The following is a 22,171-nucleotide window of genomic DNA, read 5'->3' on the forward strand; positions in this document are numbered from 1 at the left end:
AGTTTTCTGGTGGCTAATTGGAAATAGACATACACATACTTTCCCTGATCCTCAGATCTCAGGGTCCTAAGTAGCTAGGATAATAGGTGTAAGCCACCAGGGTCCATCTGCAAGTGTTTGGTTGTGAGGCCAGAGTGTAGGCGGCTGGGGATGTGTTTTCTAGGCATGGTACGCTTTCCCCAGAGCACTTAGCCAGGCCAGGGTATTTTATTATTCTGTGATGCGGGGCTGGATATATAGAGCAAGCTACACCTGCTTCAGCGAGACACTGAAAATCCAGTAAGGAGAGAAGATTTCTGTGGAGACTGGAAAGAAGCTAGCTACTCAAGGTGACTTTCTTGCTGAAATGTTTCCAGAAGCTTCTGTCTTCAATGGCTTACTTCTCTGTGTTTCAAGCTAATGACAGTGCATTTTGTGACACTATCAAATGAAGGCATGAGGAAAAGAAATAAATAACTGAAAGGACAGAAATGGAGGGTAATGAGGAACATTGCTATTCCATTCTTTAGAAAGATTACCCACTCCTCCTATGGACTATATCTGTCCCTCTGTTCCCTCTGTGTCTATCTGTCCTCTCTCTATCTGTTTGTGTCACAAAGTTAAAAGAGCAGTACAAAAATAATAGGAGCTTTGGAATAAAACATATCTGTGCTTAGGTTTTGGCTGTTTTTTATAGTGTCCATTTAGGCAAGAAACCTAAATTATCAGTCCCTTCTTTCTTAATCTGTAAAAATAGATAGGTAGAACAGGTACAGCTTATTGTGGTTATATTTTGAATCTGAATGAAGTAACTTCAAGATGCCTAGCATAGGCTCTGAAAGATTTCTCCACTGATAATAGTTATACAAAGGGGATGGGATAGCAAACATAACATATAGTGGACTTGAGCATTTACTGATTTATTCAGCAAACATTTAATGATGTCATGGGCAAGACAGGTATGCCTTGCTATAGACAAATGGTACATAAAGACAACATATGCAAACATCAATGAAAGAGGTGCAAAGTATCCAAAGTATCCTTGGGGGGAAAATAAGAGAATGAGAGGGGGACTTTATTTATCTATTTATCTATTTATTTATTTATTTAGTCAGTTATGGGGTTTGAACTCAGTGTCTGGGTACTATCCTGAGCTTTTCTGCTCAAGGCTTAGTGCTCTACCACTTTGAGCCACAGCCATTTTTGGCAGTTGTTTGGAGATAAGAATCTCACAGGCGCTTTCCTGCCTGGGCTGGCTTTGAACCTCGATCCTCAGCACCTCCACCTCCTGAGTAGCGAGGATTACAGGTGTGAGCCACCAGCACCTGGTGGACCTCTTTTATTCAGGGTAATCAAAGAAGGCTTCTTGGAAGAGATAAAGTTCAAATTAAGAATGAAGATTGAGAAAGATCTAGTCATAGGAAAGGTTCTCCTATTTATGCTGTACCAATACTACCTCCTGGTAGTATTTCTATTTCTTCCTTGACCAGATCAAACTGCCCTGGATCCCCTTCGAAGCTCATCTGCTGTCAGGACAAGTCCAGCTTGAACCTGGAAGCCAGAGGGAGCATCTGTTGTCTCCTTTGTGTTGCCCGCCTCTCATCTGGACCCAGGCTGGCAGAAAGTATCAGAATTTGATTTCACTCAGATCGAGTTGTTCGCTCTTGGTTTCATCTGTAAAACTACTGCCAAACACCATCCAAGGAGCAACAGACTGGAGTGGCAGGCAGAAGGTAAATTGTGCTACTTACTAGCTGAGTGACTTTAAACCTATTACGTTCTCCAAACTTTTTTTTTTGGTACTATTACTTGAGGCTTGGACTCAGTATCACATTCCCACATGGCTTTTTCCCTCAAGTCTGGTGCTGTACCATTTGAACCACACCTCCAGTTACAGATTTTTTTGCTGCTTAATTGGAAAAAAAGAGTCTTGTAGACTTATCTGCCTGAACCTCTGAATCTCAATTCTAAGATCTCTACCTCGAGATTAGATAGGATTATAGATAGGACTCAATGGTGCCTGTCTGAAATTCTTTTTTTTTTAAATACAATAATGAAACCAACATTCTATATTTCTTAGAATTGTGGGAAAGCTAAAATTTCAAAAGCATTATCTTCTCCCCTCCTCTTATACTCCCTCCACCAGATGGTGACTCCTCCCTGTATTATTATTATTTTTTTTTGGCTCTTACTAGAAATCACTTCTCTTAGGAGTGAGTGTTCAGAGAGCCCACAATATGCTGGTAAGACCTAAACAGCCATTCTCACCACTTACTATAAGTCACAGCCAAGGCCTTGGAGACAGACATGGATGGACACAACATGGGAAATTTAGGCAGGTAATTTCATTTAGTTGCATTGTCCCTCTGCTCCATTCCAACCAGCCTGGCTCTCAATGTGCAATGAGGCTTCACTTGATGGTACCCTCAGAAAAATCAAGGATTTTTTTTGTAGGTGAACTTTTGTTTAATGTTTTTCCCCCAAATGAACTGAAGTACATCTTCTTGTTGCAAATGATGGCGGACCCAGTCCAGGCCCAAAGACATGGTGGGATTTAGAGACTATAAATGGTAATGATGGGTAGACTATAATTTCTTTACATAAGATAGAGAGCTTGTACTATCTTTCTCATTCAGAACCTACCCCAGGCCAGTGATGTCAAACTCTCTTGGATTGGGTCCAGGTAGGGATAGAAGCTTGTAGGCTCCCCAGATGATTGTGACCAACAGCCAAAGTTGAGAACGACAGGTCTATAATTTCATAGTGTGCCAAACCTCCATGTATGTCTGTTTTAAAGAATTAAATGACAAAATAGAAGCAGATGGCTACAAATAGGTGCTGTCACCGGATAATGCTGTGCCCCCAGGAACAAGAGTAAGTGATATTCAAGGTGATCTCATCAGAACAGAAGTGAACGTGGGAAGTCCACTCCAGAGAGAGCCGGGAGCAATGGATACCATCGCTGACAGACACATGCCAAGAACCAGTGGTGGAACAGGGTAGTAAAGTGAAGAAAATGCACAGAGAAAGAGCCACACGATAAGATGAAAGGAGGGAAAAACCTGTCCATTCCCTTCTATGCAGAGGATACCTATGGGAAGCAGAAAAAAACCCAGATTAAATGATCAAGAGAGAATGAGAGCAATAGCTGTCTCTGGAAGTGTATGTGTATTCTGTCTACAGCACTACAGTACTTTTCTCAGACTAAGGTTTGAGTTTGGTGAAGGCAGATGACACATGAAGAGAATGATATATTGGGCAACATGTGGTGTACATCAGGGCAAATGGTTCTGGCTGCAGCCCTGTGATCTGATGAATAGATTCTGCAAATCATGTCTAATAAGAAGTAGCATAAACAGTGATATACAAGGAAGTATGTTCCAGTGGTAGGTGGTATTTATTTATATATATGACTTCATATGGAAGAGAGCTGTAGATACCTCATTTACCTGCAAATGGCCTGTGGATCTCTTTGCTATTTACTCTCAGAACCCTCTACTCCCTCAAAACACTACTAGTCAAACGCGTAGCGAAATTTATGCTACACTAATGAAAGTTTGAGCACCTTTTGTGAAACTGGCTATGTGGGGAAAAAAAGACAATAAGCCGGGAATGATCTGCTTGCTAGCAATGATTTTCAAACTTTGGTCCTGCAGCCTTTAATCCAGTGAAGTGTTCCTGGGAAAGAGTTGGAGAATGAAGACAAATTTCAAACAGATAAAGGGCGGCTCAGAGTTTCATGTTCAGCAGTCATTTCTCACCACCTGACAAAGATGCTTGGGAAGTAGAGCTTAGGGAGGATTTGAATATGAGCTGCCTAAGAAACCAATTTATGTGTCATGGCCATCACTACCTGACTTCTCCTCCCTGCATCCCTGCTTCATCTTGTCACATGACAGCAACCCTTGGAAAGTTCCCATCTGTTACAAAGGTCAGAATGCTCTTAATCCTGTGCACACAAGCATAAGCTCAGTAATTCCGCTGGCCTCCAGGTACCCAAGGGAAGTTTCTTTGCAGAAAGGAAATACAATTGTTAAAGGGGTGGGTGGGTGAGTGAAGGTGGGGCAGGGAGAGGAGAAAGCAATCTTAGGGTATCAGAGGGAAATGGTGGGGGGATCTTACTGGGAACGTGGCTACAGAAGAGGAAGCACATACTAAAAATACAGTTGTCTATTACTTTTTGGGGGGGTATCTCTAAGATCAGTCTCATGCATGGAAGCAGCTATCAATTACTTTCATCTTTCCTATTACATTTCTAGCTTTTTTTTTTTTTTGCTACCAGGGTTCCCCACCACCCCAGCAAATGAAACTTTTGCAAAATTATTTATCTTGTTTTATGAGGATTTAGATTGATCTATAAATTGATCATTGGATCCTAGCCCATAGATAAGCTGATAGCTTCCTAAAATCATGGTTGACTATTTTGTTTGGAAGAGCTTACCTACCTCTACAAAAACTAAGGGGAAGTGTGGGGATCCATCCACGTGAAAGGATCACAGAAGGCTGTGAGAGTGTACAGACATTTACAGCTTCCATGATCCTTTGTGGACACCACCACGGGGAGATGCTTAATGCAACGGTTCTTAACTCTTTGGAAGTTTTGATTCCTTGAGGAACCTGACAAGATGCATGTGCATTCTTCCCATGAGATGCAAATAATCCAAAATGTCACATATATTTTCAGTGGGTTTACAGGACTCCCTAGCAATTCCTGGTGCTTGTGACACCCAGTCATTTAATATTTGAACAAGGATTCAAAGACTTGTGTGTCTTCTGTATGATATGAACAAAAATGCTGGGGAATCTGCTCCTTTATACCTGGGGAATCCAGTGAGGATCTAGCAGGATAAAATATGAAGATGGGACTCCCCTCTGACATTCTTGCCTCATGGCTGTTTCTTCTTCTTTACTCTTATTGTGCCAGGACTTTTAGGAATCACGGAGATATCTGCTTTTAAATTTCCCATTCAGTTGCATGGCATTTAGCAGTACACTTTGTACCCTAATAATGTAAGAGAGCCTGAGAGAGCACATTCTCATCCTTACAATAGAGAGCAGTCCAGAGCGGCCCTGTCATCCAAGTCAGGATGCTTTTGGAAGTGGAAGAGCTGCTATTAATGATCACGTTGCCATTAATAATCATTCAGGGCCACCAGTATGAGCTACACTGTGTCAGGCAAACAAGAGACCAGTTACTCTGCTATGGAGGGATCACTGTAAGGATTCCATAAGACAACATACAGGACTAGATAAACGTTACCTGCTGTGACCAGCATTCCCAAGATGGGAGGAAATAGGGGCCAGAGGACAGAGGGATAATGACTTCTTAAGATCTGACATTTATTTGTTTCATTATTTTTGTGTTTGTATGCATTCCTGGGGATGGAACCCATGCCCCATAAATAATAGACACACACTCTACAGCTCAGCCATGTTCCCTGCCCTATTTGAATTCTTTATAGCCTATTACTTCAAACTGGTGAAAGAAAATAAATCTGATTAGAATGACTGCAAGACATTTTCTGCAGTTGCTATGTCTCTAATCTAGTCCCTTAAGAGATTGTTTGATGACCAAGTCTGTGAAATGACTGACATAGGAACTTTATTAGTTGTGGTCATTTCACACTTATATCTTAATCATCCTGATTCAACTTTCTACATATATAGATATAGATATAGATATATCTCAGTGGAACCATGAGTCTTGACCAATACCTTTCCTTAGTTATCACACTCAAGCCTTGAGAGTAATTACCTTTTGCTATAGCTTTCTGGGAGAAGACTAAGGAAGAGTTTGCCTTTCTACTGGGCCTGGGTGGTATAAAGAGATGGAATATTATTGAGGAAGGATGCTTTTGCTATGGTGAATTCAGAACACAATCATAGATATAGGATGTTGTTGGCTTTTTAGAAAATTAAATTAAGTTAGACAACTTGTGTACAAGAGACAAGTCATGGCTAGAAATAAAGACTAGAGCCTCATTGTAGAGGATTTGCTGTCAGGCTATGGAACAAAACCTTATTTTGGAAAATGACTGCTCCAACCCAGTCATTCTTGTAAGATCTTCACCTTTGGCCATACCTATATATTAGTTCTCCAATTAGATCTTTTTCTTCAAGTAGATTTCCCATTAAAACTTTATGACAGTTGTTTATGACAGTTGTTTATGACAGTTGTTTCATTTACAAGAAAATGGACCATAACTGCAAATAAAAATGATTTGCCCATTGTACCTGAAGGGATCAATGCAAACAGTGGTAGGAAATCCTCACTCTCAAAAACAGTGAGAACAGTATGGTTTCCTGTCCACACAGGAGGGAAGGGCTGTGCGTTTCCCTTTGAAAAGAGTCAGTTGGTGAGCAATCATGTGTGAGTTGGAGCAGAGAGGTTGATGATGTGGAGATTGTGCAGAGATGGATTATTTAGTGTGTATGATAAGATAAACAAAAATCAGAGTAAAGATGTATAACCCCAAGTCACTATAATCTCAAGGAAGACTTGCCTAGAATTGTAATAAAGACCTCTAGTTGTTTGGTATATAATGTTTTGTTTATTATATTCTGTCTATTATATTATTCAGTAAATCAGTTCTTACTGGGAAAACAATTCAATAATGTTTGTGTGTATTGTTTATTATATTATTTTTGCTTTTTCTTAGTGAAAGAGAGAACTTATTACCTTTTCCCATTGCCCCTAATGTGTTGAATTTTTTTGATGACTATGGCATCAAAACCCTATGCATTTTCACTGGTTAGGAGAGAAACCGAGGCCCGCATGGATAGTGAGGTAGAATCAAGTGAGTACTTGCTGTTTACATCTGTTGTTGTGCTTAGCTAAAATACAGAATTAATTCTTGCCCCAGCATTGAGCAGCTCGAAGATACAAACTGTGGAGTATTGTGTGTTATAATACATTATAAACCATTGTAAGGTAAAAGGTGGTATTAGCTTGGAAAGGAATTACCTTGGAAAGCAATGACATTCCTTTCAAATTCTTTTTATGTTTCAGTGGGTATTTGGTGAGAATATAGGATGATCTGTGCACTGTCTACATTTCCTCATAGAAACATTAGCCTTGTATATGCGGCAGAAGGCATTCCAGGAAAGTAATGGGGAAATCTTTTATTTCTAGGAATCTGAAGACCTAAGTCATTCTGAAGATGTGTACTCAGAAGGCTGATGCAGGTGGACCATTAATGTCAAGCCTATTTGGACCACATAGCAAGTTATAGGCTGCCTTGTGCTGAATAGCAAGACTCTGTCACAACACAAAATACAATAAGGCAAAAATCAAAACTAAATTTGTCCAGGTTGTTTCAGGAATGAAAGAGAAAGTGGCCTTCTTAAAGTCAATTTACCTTATTGATACCTGACATTTACAATGGCATTAAAGTGTCATATGGAGGAAAGAATTCAAGACTTATACAACGATGCTCCTGGTTCAAGTCCAAAGTTACCCTTAGCGAACTAAATGACAATGGACTTGTCTTTGAATCTTGGTTTCCATCCGTAAAACAGAAACACTAATATTGACCACAGTAAGGTAGATTTGCACATAGAATCTGCAAACGAGTTTTGTTAAATATAAAAAACTATAAAAACATTTTTCGTCCTAATAAATGAGTCACTGACTGCTGATATTCTCTACATCTATTAATTCCTTTAGTGCTTGTAGTTAAGGTTACAATTTGGGTAGTATGATGCCATTTTTCTGGAGGACAAAATGAAGCGATGTGAGATGTGTCCGTGTAACTCACTCGAGACTGTGTATCACATGGCAAATGTAAGGATGTGAAAGAGGCAGATGAATTTCCAGGCCTGCACCATCCTTTTACCTTAAACAGTGCTATTTTAATCTTTAGGAAGTCTAAGAAGCTCCACAAATGTATGAGTAAGCCAGTGTATGTTGGTAAACATTAGCAGGCCATGTTCCTTCTGTACCCTCTGTAGTAAATGTTGTAATTTTTGTTTCCTTGACAACCATATGTGAAGTTTAATTTGCTCATACTGGAGTAGGGTTCAGACATGTTTGACAGCCCAGGTCTATATCTTCTGCAGATGACTCAAGATAGTAACTAGAGATAGAAATTTTGAAGCATTGCTTTGCAGATGGATTTCTCAGCTTTTTCTGCTTCCTTTAATATACCATCCAGGCATTTGTCTCTGAGTTTAGACCCACAACCTATTTCCCTTATATTAGTGCTGGTCACTGTATGTGCTAGGTTGCTATGTTTAAACAGCAAGGCTTTCTGGGAGATTTGACGCTTTTAATCAGAAATAGAGCATTACCCAGTCCTTTGATCACTGAGTCTTTTTACTGGAGAGCAAGAACTTTTCCTATGACTATATGGCTTTTTGTATTTGCCTTTGAAGTCTTTTGATTGTTATTGTAGTTGTCAGTTTGTTTAAATGAATGATAATTATTTCACGGTGACCTGTGATTCTGTTTTGATCAAGAGTCTTATGCCTCTGTTTTGACAAACTTCCTGACATCAAGTTCTGAATTAAATCTTTTGACATTGAACTAATTTGGGGACATTTCAAAGAGCAACTCCCCAAAGTATCTGAGAGTTACTAAATGAGTTAGATCTAGTTGTTATATTAATTTATATAGGTAAGACTGTCAAATAATTAATGTTATATTTTTTTCAAGCTGTTTTTGTACAGCTATATCATGGAAATTTGTTATGGAACTGGCTGAGGTCAGCTGACATGTAATAGTTATGGTGTAATACTATTATTATAATTCTGGCTGTTCTAGGATGAATAGAGGCAATCACATCTCATTGTCAGTTACATCGTGATTATGGTGAATCATGATCAGATCTCTAGCTATGGCCGTTCAAGGCTTTGTCATTCCATTGTTGTGATTCTTTAAAGATGGCATTGGCTTGTTCCTGTCTTTTGTTGATTACTGGTATTCAGTGCCGAAGATGGATTGACAGGGACAGGTCACTGGGTCAAAGAACAAGGAGTGGCTCAGTGGTAGAGCGCTTGCCTTGCACGCATGAGGCCCTGGGTTCAATTCCTCAGCTCCACATAAGCAAAAAGAAAAAAAAAAGCCAGAAGTGGCGCTGTGGCTCAAGTGGTAGAATCCTAGCCTTGAGGTGAAGAGCTGAGGGACAGCACCCAGGCCCAGAGTTCAGGCCCCACGACCAGACTCCCTCCACCCCCCCCCAAAAAAAATAAGGAGCGGGGAAAAGACAAAGGAAGAAGGAGATATCTGCCTTAATCTCTCCTTGTAGAATAATTGTAATAGTGACTAACAATGATCATTAATAGTTGTAATGGTCAGTGCTGCTTGGAAGCTAGACACATTTTGCTGAGATGTTTAACTCTCCCAGTAATCTAGGACAGAGTAGTACTGACAATTTTCAGGAGTAGCTCCTGCTTGGTGCTGAGACTTCAGCCTGTTAGGCAACATTAAGCATCTTCTGATCATGATATTAAGAGTCTGCTATCTACTTTTCTCAGGTAGAAATTTCTTGCACTTTGTGTTTGTTTCACAGATATAGGATACCTATCTGAAAAAGGAGATGAAAACTCTTCATTCAGAAGCATGCTTGCTTGGTTTTCATGAATCTATGGAAGGGTATAGAGATGTTCCTATTTTCCTAAATGTAGTAAGCAAGTTACACTTGGATGTCAGCAGAGGCTTCCAATTCACTGTCACAGAAATAATAAATCTCCCTACATTGGTTTGTAGTGGAGTCTAGGCCCTCCATAATTCATCTGCAAGCCACAGACAACTGCTGTTTTCTCTTATATGCAGGAGAAACAGATTCCTTATCTCTAGAACCCAGCACCCTTCTGCAGAAAACGGAAAGCTATGGAATATCTGGCTACTTTTGAGCCTTGCATTTAGTGGGGGACACAGGACATATGAAACATTTATGCCAGTTTCACATTTTTGGTATATTGATATTTGTCTTATTAGCGTTAAAAGAAATCAAAGCAGCCAAGTGCTCATTCTTGTAATCCTAGCTACTCAGATGGCTGAGATCTGTGGATCATGGTTTGAAGCTGGCCCAGGCAAGGATGTCCATGAGATTCTGATCTTCAATTTACCACCAAAAATTTGGAAGTGGTAATGTCCTTGAGCACAAAAGCTCAAGGACAGTACTGAGGCCCAAGAACCAACCAACTAACACACACACACACACACACACACACACACACACACACACACACACACACACACACACAATATCAAAGCACAGTTTAGAGCTACAAGAAGGGAGCCTCGAATATCCCAGATTCCGCGGTATTATTTTCATCTTTTTAAAACTGAGGATTGGGAATTAATGAACATTAAGTTATTGTAATTATGAACTCACAGTCAAAGTCCAAGTTTGTCTGCTTTTAAAGCTGGATCCTCACAATTATTAGATTGCATAGCTTCCCACAGGTCTACAGAATTAAGTAGATCGGCCTGAATCAAATCGAAGTCCATAAACTAAATCTATATAACTCCCTTAGGAGCTATGCTGCTGCAAGTAGAGGTTTTAATGAAATTTATGGCTACTATATATATATCATCTATATTAATGTATATCCATCTGACTTTATTAATTGACTCATTCATCCATTAAACAGAATTATTTTGTATCTGCTACATATAATGATGCTGTACTAAGCACAATTAGACATGGGTGAGTGTATGAAAAGTCATTAAATAATGAATCTGATGCAGATTTGATTCTTCATAGCTTACATGAAAAGAGAAATACACATCAATAACAAAGATTAAATTATAAACACCATGAGAATTATAAATAAAGGAGTTAATGCATTAGCTGTGTGTGTACATGTTTATGTGTGAGCATTTTCATGTGTGGGTATGTCTGGATATAAAATATAACTGGTAAATAGGTATGGATAAAGAGATATTATAAGCTTGGATAAAACCAAAGAATTAGAAAATAAAAAAACAATCCAAGACGATGAGTTGGTTGGCATGAAGGGTCCATGAAAACCTTCAATACTACCTGCCTTTTTGCAGAAAGGTTTGTCAGCCATGAAATACATAAGATGGATTGGTACGAGAATATCTAACTAACAGGGCACAAGGAAATACACAGACTTCAAATAACTTAGGCAAGAAAGGATGAATGTGCTGAGGGCAAGAGCTTGAAGGAAAGCTAGATAAAGTTAGACAAAGTTAGATATTTTGTATTTGGGGAAACAGTCATAATAGCAAATAAAAGGACAAAGAATTAAGAATTAACCATCTAAACGCAAAGTGAAAGTTCAGAAAAGCAAAACATCAGGGAGTGGGTACTCAAAGGGGCGGGGGTCAAAGGGAAAAGGTGGACAAGAAAAGAGGAAGAGAAAGCTGTCAAAAAACCCAACGTGCCGGGCGTTGGTGGCTCATGCCTGTCATCCTAGCTACTCAGGAGGCTGAGATCGGAGGATCACGGTTCAAAGCCAGCCCGGGCAGCAAAGTCTGTGAGACTCTTATCTCCAATAAACCACTGGAAAACTGGAAGTGGCGCCGTGGCTCAAGAGGTAGAGTGCTCGCTTTGAGCTGAAGAGTGCAGGGACAGCGCCCAAGCCAAGTTCAAGCCCTACAACTGACAAAACAAAACAAAACAAAACCCCCAAAAATGTATATCCTGCAAAATTAAGAAGGCGAGGGGAGAGATGGGTGAGCTGTGTTCGTTAACTGCTGTGTTAAATGGCAAGTCCTTGTACAGCTACTTAAAGATAAAAAAACATAAGAAAAAAGAATTGACTTTTAAACGTCTGTTTAAAGCGTGGAGTAGAAGAGGAAATGCTGGAAGGAGAAAGTGAACTGTAAGAAGTATCAAAGAGGTTTCAAAAAGTGAGTCTAAATGGAATCCATGGGAAAAATCAGTTTAAGGTTGACAGTGTAAAATACTGCCTGCAAAATAGTTAACTAAAACGAATGCAAAAGGTGACGATCTAATAATGTCTTTGCTTCCTATTCTGTTAGCACATTTTCTATGTCCTTGGCATTTCCTTGCTGTCAGATAGCTACACAAGAGAGAAGGCCATGTGAATACAGTTCTACAGAACCAGCTGCCAGCGCAGAGCAGTGATGAAGCTCATGACTTTAGCTTCTCTGGTTGGGTATCCATTCTGTTCTAAATAAAGACAGACACCGCATCCTCAGATGTCTCCCAAAGTACCTCCTCTCCGTGTTGCCCAGTAGGTATTCAGGCAACTGCGATGATCTGAATATTTTCATCTCCTCAAATCCAAGTGTTGAATCTAAATCATGAAGATGAGGGTGGTAGGAGGTTAGCGAGCGGAAGTGGTGGGAATGTGAAGGCTGGATTCCCAGGAATGAGATTGGGGTACATAGAACAGAGAACAAAAGGATCTTGTGATGACAAACTTCCACGTGTGGAAGACAGCAGGAAGGCCTTTCCTAGGTTCTGAGTCAGCTGACATTGTCAGGTTGGCCTTTCCAGTCCCCCAAACTCACGGAAATAAATTTCTGTTGATAGAACTTGCAGTCCCCCAAAGACTAATACTGTGGTCCTGGCAAGCCTTTACCTGCTGGGTCTTAAGGAAAAAGTAATTTTCATTCTTCTACCTCTCAAGTTGATGGATTGGAGAAAGCATGCTTAGTACTACTGCTGTGATGCTTGCTTCCAGATTTCGGAACCTGCATTGCACATGAGAACAAGTGATAGGGAATTACGTAAGAAGACTACATGACCATACTGTAAAGACCATGGGGCACCCAAGAAGTCGTCAGAAGATGACAGTATGAAATTAATTTGAAGGAGAGGGGAAGCACAGAAATGGTGGGAGAAAGGGGGAACTAATTCACAGTGGTACTCACTAGACACTGTTGGAAATGAACTCTACAACTTGGCGGGGGGGGTGGAGTCATGAAGGAAAAACCTGGGAGAAAATGAGGGAGGGGGTCCCATTGTTTGAAAAGAAATGCACTCAGTACCTGATTTATGTAACTGTAGCCCTTCTGCACATCACTTTTACAATAAACATTTTTAAAAAAGAAATTAATTTGATCATAAGTTATTACTCGAAGCTATTCCTGTCTTTTTCTCCTTCAGGCCACAAGTATGTCAATAAGTATTCTATCTACAACATAAACCCAAAGCAAATCATTGGCTGACTACCTTATTTTGGAAACTATGAGTAGAGTTACAACATGGTAACAATTTAGCTATTTTTGAGGTAATTGGCTAAAAATTACAAAGTGCCCTAGATTTGGACATAAGAAGGATCAAATCCAGATATGTCCCCCTGTATTTCCTAGCAAGTATACTAGTAAGACACATTGGAGAAAGCAATGTTGAGTTAAAAACTGTTGTTTTAAGTTTTTGTCTTCTAAGATATTATGTAGATTTCTTATCTTACCTTTTGGGGGAAACCTGTCACATAAAGATTTAATTGGAAGCTGGGTACTGGTAGTTCACGCCTATAATCCTAGCTACTCAGGAGGTTGAGATTTGAAGATTGTGGTTCAAAGCCAGTCTGGGCAGGAAAGTTTGTGAGACTCTTATTTCCAATTAACCATCAGAAAACTGGAAGTGGAGCTATGGCTCAAAGTGGTAGAGCACTAGTCGAGCAAAATTGCTCAGGGACAGCTCCTAAATCCTGAGTTCAAGCCCCACCACCAACATTAAAAAAGAGAAAGTAAAGGAAAAGAGAAAAGGTTTTATAAGAGAAGTACAAAGACCTAAATCCATTTAGTTCAGGTGTAAGCTCAACAGGCAATTATTAAATTTCTACTTTTTTCTTCTCAGCACTGCCAGACATCTCATTTAAAATAAGTACTATTTAATCTGTAACCACTGAACCTGGCAGAGGTTACACATAAAATGAATTGTGTCAGAGACCCTATGTGAGCAATGATGAGTAATAACTTCCCCCAAGGAACAGCCTAGACATAGGCTACTAGGCAAGTGCAAAATATTCCATGTACCTTTCTGTTGACAATCACAGCGAGTGATTATGAGATTTTGCAGCTGGATGATTACAGTTGCATACAGGTTATGCATGTACAAATGGCAGGAGAAGAGAGTAAAGTTTTAGATCAAGAATAGTGTAGGAATTTGGAAGACCTGAGTAGGTAAGGAAACAGTATGGGAATGACATTCAGACTGTAGAAGGTATCAAAAAACTACATTAAATAGTTCAGGCATTCACAGTAAGAAAAATCCTTAAAGATAGTTAAGCAAGTGAATGACAAAATCAGAACTCAGCTCCCAAATGATTAGTGTAAAGAAAGCTTGGAAGTTTTTATTTTTTTCTTCCTGAGAGCAGGTAGAAAAAGAATCACGAGGTTCCAATGAACACAATCAAGAAGAGTAATAACAGGAGTCAAAATAGAGGAGGCAGATATGATAGATACCGCCAAAAGAAAATCAAAATAACTTGACAATATTGGTTTGAGTGGCTGTGTGGTAAGGGGAAGGAAAGAGCCAACACTTTCAGGACTGAGGAAATGAAACAAGAAGTAGGCAGAATATCATGGAGGAGTGGGGTTGGGAGGAATTTGAGGGTACTAGAGAGATTGATTTTGTTTGTTTCTGGACAGATAAAACTTGAAGGAATGGCTGAGAAACCAAGTAAGACATTCAATTGCAAGTTGCAATCATGATTTTGGATACTTAGAGAAAAAGGTTAGGGCCAGAGATAGAGTTTTAGGAATAATTTCCAAAGAGGTATACGATATTACCAAGCAAAAAGGGTCCAATAGTGAAGTGCTGAAGAGAGAATCAGTAAATGGAACTGTATGACTGAGTGAATAAAATGTGAAAAGGTTATTTAATATAAACATGACTGGATACACGTAAATAGGTAAACTTACCATTTAAAACTAAAGCCTCTAATATGATATTAAAAATAAAGCTAAATACTATTAAATCATCTAAGGCATAAGGCATAGAAAAGTTAGAAATAAAGAAAAATACAGAAGCATTGTAGGAACAAATAAGTCAGTGAATTGTAACAGAAAATAACTTACCAAACAAGAACAACAATAAAAAAGAAAATAACTCACTAGGAAATATAACCAGTTTTAAAAGTTTATGAGCCTAGTAACATAATCACAAAATATGTAAAAGGGAAATTTCACAGGAGTTGAAGAAGAATTGCTATAATTTTCCATGGTACTAGATTTTTAAATCTATAAAAATGTCATAAATAAAAAAGAACTGAAAACTGTGCTTCCCAAGGTAATGTTTGCACTTATGAATAACAGCAATGAGAGAAGAAAGGAAAAGAGGAAAGGAAACAACTTGAAGGAAATAACTCCTTCAGGAAGAAGGAGATAAAGGCAAAACCCAATATAGAAGTAGTGAAGAGGAATACTGTCCAGAAAATGCATTCTTTCTATGTCAAGATCAGAGCGTGACCTAGGATGTGTCTGGAGAATGTCAGGAGGAAGACATTGCTTCCTGTAATATCAGACAGAAGGATACCATCCTACCTACAAGGAAGCTCAAATTATGGCTCTTTTTCCCCCTCTCTTCTTTCTCTCCCATTTTTCTTTTATTGGTGTCATTACTAGGGCTTTGCTGAGTAGCTAGAATTACAGATGTGAACCACTGGCTCCAAGCCCCTTTATTGTTTTCAAGGATAGGTCATTTGTTGAATACGAGGAGGTTGAATCTTTAAACTCAATGTATTTTCAGTTCACATTCTAATAACGTGTGTGTGCGTATGTTTATGTGTGTGTATATGTGTGTAAGTGCACGCACAATTTAACAAGTTAACTTTAAGATTAATATATGAACAGAGGGCTATTGTAGCTGCTGATCCTGAAGTATGACAGGAGGATAACTTGCCCTCCTAGACATCAGAGCTAATACGTTTATATTATCAAGAAACCAAAAGTTTCATAGAGATAGACCATTTAGTAAATGATGCAGTCAGTTAGTTACCCATATGGATTTTGACTTAATACCTTATATGAAAAGTCAGTTCTAACTGGGTTGTCGATATCATATGAAAGGCGAATCTTGATCCAGTTTTAGAAGGAAATATAGAAATATACCTTTTGGATATTAGAGTCTAAGGAGCAAAACAAAACTGCCAGTGAATTTACATTAGATTTGCACATTTCTGCTTATCAAAGGAAACTGCAAATATGGTGCATAAATATCCCCTCACACTGGAAGAAGCTAACTAGCAAAAGATTATCATTTAAAATATATAAGATTGAAAGGATAGATGGGGTTGGGAGACATGGGGAAGATGACAGGATGACATTGATCAAGATGCATTGTACTCACAAACTGATGTTTTGAATTGAAATCCCTTTGTACAACTACTTAAGATAATTCCAAAGTAAACAAAAAAAAAGTAAAACCAAAGTATATAAAAGTAATAAGGAGAAGGTGCAGCTTAAAACTTGAAAAAATATAAAAGGGATTGCAAGGAACAAGGATGACTATTAATTAAAGATGAACACAAGAATGTCCCAGCATTATTGGAACCTTAAGTGGATTAGAACCAAAGGACTCAGCTTTGAGGGTGGTACTGAGAAGCAGGCCCCCGGAGCAGAGCAATGCAGATGCGCGAGAATCCAGGTGAGGAAGAATAGAAACACGGATCCTCAAGTACAAGAAAATGAAAACTACACTTTTACATATGCTGCCACACAGGTCGCTCAGGTGTTTGACCTCAGGATACTGAGTTGTGCAGAAGCTTGGCATCCAAGTTCAGGTTCAGCATTAATGAAGTGGTGGGACACGTGCAGGTAAGGCTTTGGAGGGAGGAACAGATTGGAAAGCTTTGGATTAGAAGTGGCATCAACTCACAATACAGAAAAGGTGCCCAGGCATGGGTGAGAAATGATGGAAAGGTAAACCATTGTTTTAATTGGAAATGTCCCCCAGATGTACATGTGCTGAACACCTGGTCCCCAGGTGGTGGCACTGTTTGGGAGATGGTGAAACTTCAGAAAGTAAGGCCTAGCTGGAGAAAGTAGCTCACTGTGGGTTTGCCACATGAAGATTATACCTAGTACTTGCTTGCTCTGTCTCTCTGTCGTCTCTGTCTCTGTCTCTCTCTGTCTGTCTCTCTGTCTCTCTTCCTCTCCCCTTCTCTGCTTCCTATCTGCCATGAGGGGAACAATCTCCTCTCCCATAGGTTTCTGCTACCATGTTTTTCCCAAGCACATGAGTCCAGGAGACCATAGATTGAATCCTCTGAGACTGTGGGTAAAATGAACTCTTTCCTCCTCTAAACTGCTTCTGTCAAGTGTTTGGCCACAGCAATGAGAAAACTGAAAACTACAAAACTAGCACCGAAAGACAATGGGGGTATCATTTATCAGCATAGACCGGGAAGGTCATGAACAAGGGTCTGGGTCACTGCTATTTGCCACCATGATTTCTTGAGGGCCATAAGCACCAAGGTATATACAACAATGAGTTCTATCAGTCTTCATTAAAACATCAGCTTGTTGTCCTCATATGGGGCTGGTGGGTTTGAAGTACTAATAGCAGAGGCTCTGAAGGGATTCTGAGAGCAGAGACTCTGGGAGGCAGCAGCTAAACAAAGGAGCAGGCACTACCTTCTGGAAGGAAGAAGCTCTGTGGTTTCTATACATAAAGTTGTCTCAAGGAGCGTGTGGTCAGTTGAACCTCTTTTTCTGATTGTGGTATTCTTATATGTCCCCCAAATCAATATGCTGTTGTGGGCAGTTTTTATTATTCCATGCAAAGACATTGATGGAATTAGGTCATAGGTTGGTTTCAAAGGAATATAGTGTTTTCTCTGAAGACAACAGTTCTTGCCAGGTGCTGGTAGCTTACATCTACGATCCTAGCTCTTCAGGAGTCTGAGATCTTTGGGTTTCAGTTTGAAGCCAGCCTGGCAAAAAGAAGTCTGTGAGAGCTTTATCTCAAATTAACCAACCCCAAACCCAGAAGTGAAGGTATGGCTCAAGTGTTAATAAAGCATCAGCCTTGAGAAAAAACAAAAGACAACTGGTTTTGATTAAGCAGAGAAATGAACTTCTTCAAGACCTAAATACCTACACGAAGTAAGTAGAAAGTACAGCAGCACCCTTGGGTGTTGATGTCATGATCAGCCATCACACAGGGCACCCCACAGGACCCATCAAAATACGTCTCCCATGCTGTGTTTCTCAAAGCAAATAGGCATTTACTACACAAGAGCTTCACTATGTGCATGAATTGCATGCTGAAGGGGGAAAAAAGATGTCAATTCCAGTCATAAAAAAAGTCCTTTAGCCCAATCTGGAAATGGATAGATTGCCCATATTTCTACAGAAAATCAAAGAAATCCTAATGGTTACAAACAAAGAGCAATTCCTGCTCAGTGCTTCTTGTCCTAGCTGTGGGCTCTGCAGCTCACTGAGCAGATATTCTTTTGCAAGACAGACCTAATGGCTTTTCAGGCCAGGCGGTCTCCTCTGCTCTAAGTGAGGTGATGCGATTGTAAAAGGAGAAGATGGTACCTGGAGTCCACCTTATTTGTAATGCATCTCAGAATGCCCCTCAGAAATGCAAGTGTTTTCATTATAATCATGACTTAAAAATCTCTAACATTTCTATCCAGAGACTATCACTTGCTGCTTATTCAGAATGTGTTTCCTTAGCCTGTAGCTAGGAATACAGTAGTTCATATTTCTTAACTCGCACTGAAGTGCAGCTGACTTTTATCAGCAGGGGCCGTGATGAAGCCACATGACTCTCACCAGGCAGAATCCTGAGAACCATCCCATGAAATGCCTGGAGATGTTCATTCAGCCTCATTTGGTTTTGTGACCTCCAACTGGTTCCTAGGATTGTATTAGAAGTGCATTTCCAGGAAATGAGCAAGGCTACTGAAATGTGCAGTTCCAGTAAGGTATCATAGCGGGAGCCTCACCTTCAGCAAATCACCAGACTTGGGAGAAAAAAAAATCCCTCCTATGGCTTATGGAAGCTCAAGTTTTAGATACTTTCTTAGATGAAGAAAACTCAATAGGCTGAGACCTAACCACGTTTGAGAAGGGAGGGTACCAAATATCACTTGGTACCAAGTGTCACATCGTTTATTGGGAAGTATGATCATTTATTATTAACTGCTTGCTTTGCCTGTATGTATGGTAGTCAAGTTGCGTTCATGGGTCTATAGATGCTCAAGGATTAGCAGTGTCCCTTTTTTTCTCAGCTCCTCTCTATCCCAACTGGAAGCTTCTGGAAGGCTCACAAAGACTAGGTGTGTGTTCTCTGGAGACAGTCTTGCTTAATCTAATCAATTCTTTTTTTTTTTTTTTGGGGTCCAGTCGTGGGGTCTGAACTTTGGGCCTGGGCGCTGTCCCTCAGCTCTTCAGCTCAAGGCTAGCACTCTACCACTTGAGCCACAGTGCCACTTCCAGCTTTTTTTTCTTTTTGCTTATGTGGTGCTGAGGAATTGAACCCAGGGCCTCAGGCATGCAAGGCAAGCTCTCTACCACTGAGCCACCTTCCCAGCCCTCTAATCAATTCTTTATCTAAATGTTTGGCAACTCTCTCACCAGCTGAGCTCAGCTGACCTAGGAGAATAATCTCTGCTTGCTGAGGCCTGATGGGAATTCATCCAGAGTGGTTGATTCACCATATTGGCTTCAGTGAGACAATTTCTGAATAAAAATATTCCTCAGAGAAATTAGCCATCATGGGGCTAAGCTAGAGTCCAAATCCTTATTTACTATGCAAGTGAGTCTGCATTTTCTCATATGTAAGATGAGGCTAATAATTGTGCCTCTCTTCGGGACAATTGAAAAGATGCATGTGATAACAGAAGGACTTAGCACTCTGGCTGGCACCGATCAAGTGCCAACTAAACATTATTTCTGTTGACCCAACAGAGTTCCCTTATTACAGCACATTTCTAAGACGTTTCGCTCTGATGGAGGAAAGGTTTTTCACAGCTACTGGTGGATACTTCAGAAACTATAGGGATGTTTCCAGTACTTTGGGGGTCCATGTCTTGATTTTTCCATCTGTATAGATTAGTATAGAGCCCCATGTTGTGTTACTGAAGATACTTGATACAAAGCATACATGTGATTCATTATTCATAAGCAGGGCAAAAGTTCAAACCAAAGATTTATTGAAGCAATTGCCAAGAGGGAACCTATTTGTTTCCTCTTCAGTTCATTTAGTTGGGGAAATCAGAAGCACTTGGATGGGCTCCAAAGGGAATGATGTTAATACCCTGCTGCAAATACTTCATTAGAGTCAAGACAGGAAAACAAAAAACTACTATTCTGGGGAATAAACTAATGGAGCCAATGAAGCTTGAGGGTGGTTTTAAATGCTTGGCCAGAAGAGAAAATAAGATGCAACTGAAGAAAGCTTTAGGGAATGTGTAGGGGAGCTGCCACCGATGGGGACTTACATACCAGTTCTTTCTTCTTCATGCACTCCATGAGGATGATGAACAGATGTTGCGCTTGCGTTCGAGTGTACGTGAAGGTCTTCTGTATAGTCACTAATAACTGGTCTCTCAATGACTCATTGATAAGCCTGCAATGAAAACCAATGTCACAATGTCAAACAGGTCAAGGCAGGACATTATTTTTGGTTTAACTTGTATTGACACATCACTATACACAGTTGTGAAGTACATTGTGATGATGTTTCGAGTCATGATACATTGTGTAATCCAAGTATTCAGTGAATCCAACTGCTCAGATACTTGTTTGTTATTTCTTTGCTGTGATACATGCAAAAATCCCTTCTAGTTATCTTGAACTATGAACGAGCATTATTAACCTCAAGCACTCTACTGTGGAAGAGAAATAGTATGGACACAGAAAACATTTGAGGATTTGTTTGAAATAGGACATTGTTCTTTTTGTATTTTTCTCATAATAGTTACTTCGACTGAGATAATTTAAAGAGATGTGTTGTTGAAAATGAATCCATTTAAATGTCTCAGAACCTGAGAACAGTAGGAGCATTGATCTAGGTTTTATTTGTTGCCATTACTATTTTCTCTTTTTTTTCTATATCACCTGTGTTTAACACTTTCTTCCTAAAATTCTGAAATAAAAAATGCCTTGCTAGGTGCTGGTAGCTCATGATTATTATCATAGCTAGTTAGAAGGCTGAGATATGAGGATCACAGTTTGAAGCCAGACCAGGTAGGAAAAGTCTGGGAACTCTCATCTCATTAACCACAGAAAAGTTGGAAGTGGAGCTGTGGCTCAAATAGTAGAGTACTAGCCTTGAGCAAAAGGAGCTCAGGGACAGTGCACAGGCCCTGAATTTAAGCCTCAAGGCCAGCACCAAAGAAAACACACACAAAAAGCCTTGAATTAATCTTTACCTTCATAGGATACTATATCATTTCTCTATAAATTACCATGTCATCTCTAAAGAAAGGTTATGTCTCAACATTACTAAACAGAAAGTAGGAGTTTTAAGATTATTCTAAAATGCAGGGTAGGTAGACCTCATTATTTATGTTGAGGTTTTACTGTTACAGTAAAGTCTGATCCATAGGAAATGTCAATGCACAATTATGTTGTCTTGACTATGGATCAATAGCAGCTCATTTTAACTCCTCTTACCAATCTGGTGAGAAGAGGCTCTCTCATTAGTCACCAAATGGCAGGAAATGAGAACACTTTATTAACAGAGACTGTCCAAACTCAGGAGGATAAAATTGCTCTCAAGGACCCTGGCAAAATGACCATAATTAGCCTAATATTTTATAACATATCCATTGTCTCCATTGCTGAAGTAGCAGCAACTCCTAGATAAAATGGTAAATTATTTGGTGCTACAAGGAATCCAAATAGATTTCTGTAATTTCACAGGCAGGATGTTTTAGCTCTAAGGGTCAAATAGAGCAAATGAATGGCAGAGTCAGAACCAGAACCTAGATCTTCATCAAGCTGCCTCTTTTTGCTCTAAGTGCTCATACAACTGCTCTTCCTGCTCATTGGCTACTAAAGCAGACAGTTGTGGAACCTTTCCTTCAACATGAAATCAAGACAAATTTTCTTGGTTCAAGGAAAACAAGGTGGGAGATTTGAAGCCTGGGGTTTACCGAATGCACCAAGTTGGATCTTATGCATGCCACTTTTTTGGGGGGCCAGTCCTGTGGCTTTGAACTCAGGTCCCTGAGCTTCTTTTGCTCAAAGCTAGCACTCTACCACTTGAGCCACAGTGCCACTTTTTTTTTTTTCTGTTTATGTGGTACTAGAAATCAAACCCAGGGATTTATGCATGCTAGGTGA

General features: G+C 39.7%; 1 protein-coding gene across 19 annotated transcripts in view; it reads right to left on the minus strand.

Moving 5' to 3' along the window:
• Positions 1 to 22,171, minus strand: part of Trpm3 (transient receptor potential cation channel subfamily M member 3) — a 517,403-nt gene that overhangs the window by 168,739 nt on the left and 326,493 nt on the right. For 18 of the 19 annotated variants that reach the window (XM_070035730.1, XM_070035729.1, XM_070035727.1 and 15 more), the window contains one exon: positions 20,327 to 20,450. In XM_070035730.1, the coding sequence (XP_069891831.1) occupies positions 20,327 to 20,450 (124 nt within the window). Of the gene's footprint in view, positions 1 to 20,091; positions 20,451 to 22,171 lie in introns of those variants that run through there. The other variant, XM_070035736.1, reaches the window with a different exon arrangement.

The sequence above is a fragment of the Dipodomys merriami genome, unplaced genomic scaffold (genome assembly GCF_024711535.1).
Source record: "Dipodomys merriami isolate MVZ:Mamm:240054 unplaced genomic scaffold, mDipMer1.0.p SCAF_26, whole genome shotgun sequence".
NCBI lineage: Eukaryota > Metazoa > Chordata > Mammalia > Rodentia > Heteromyidae > Dipodomys > Dipodomys merriami.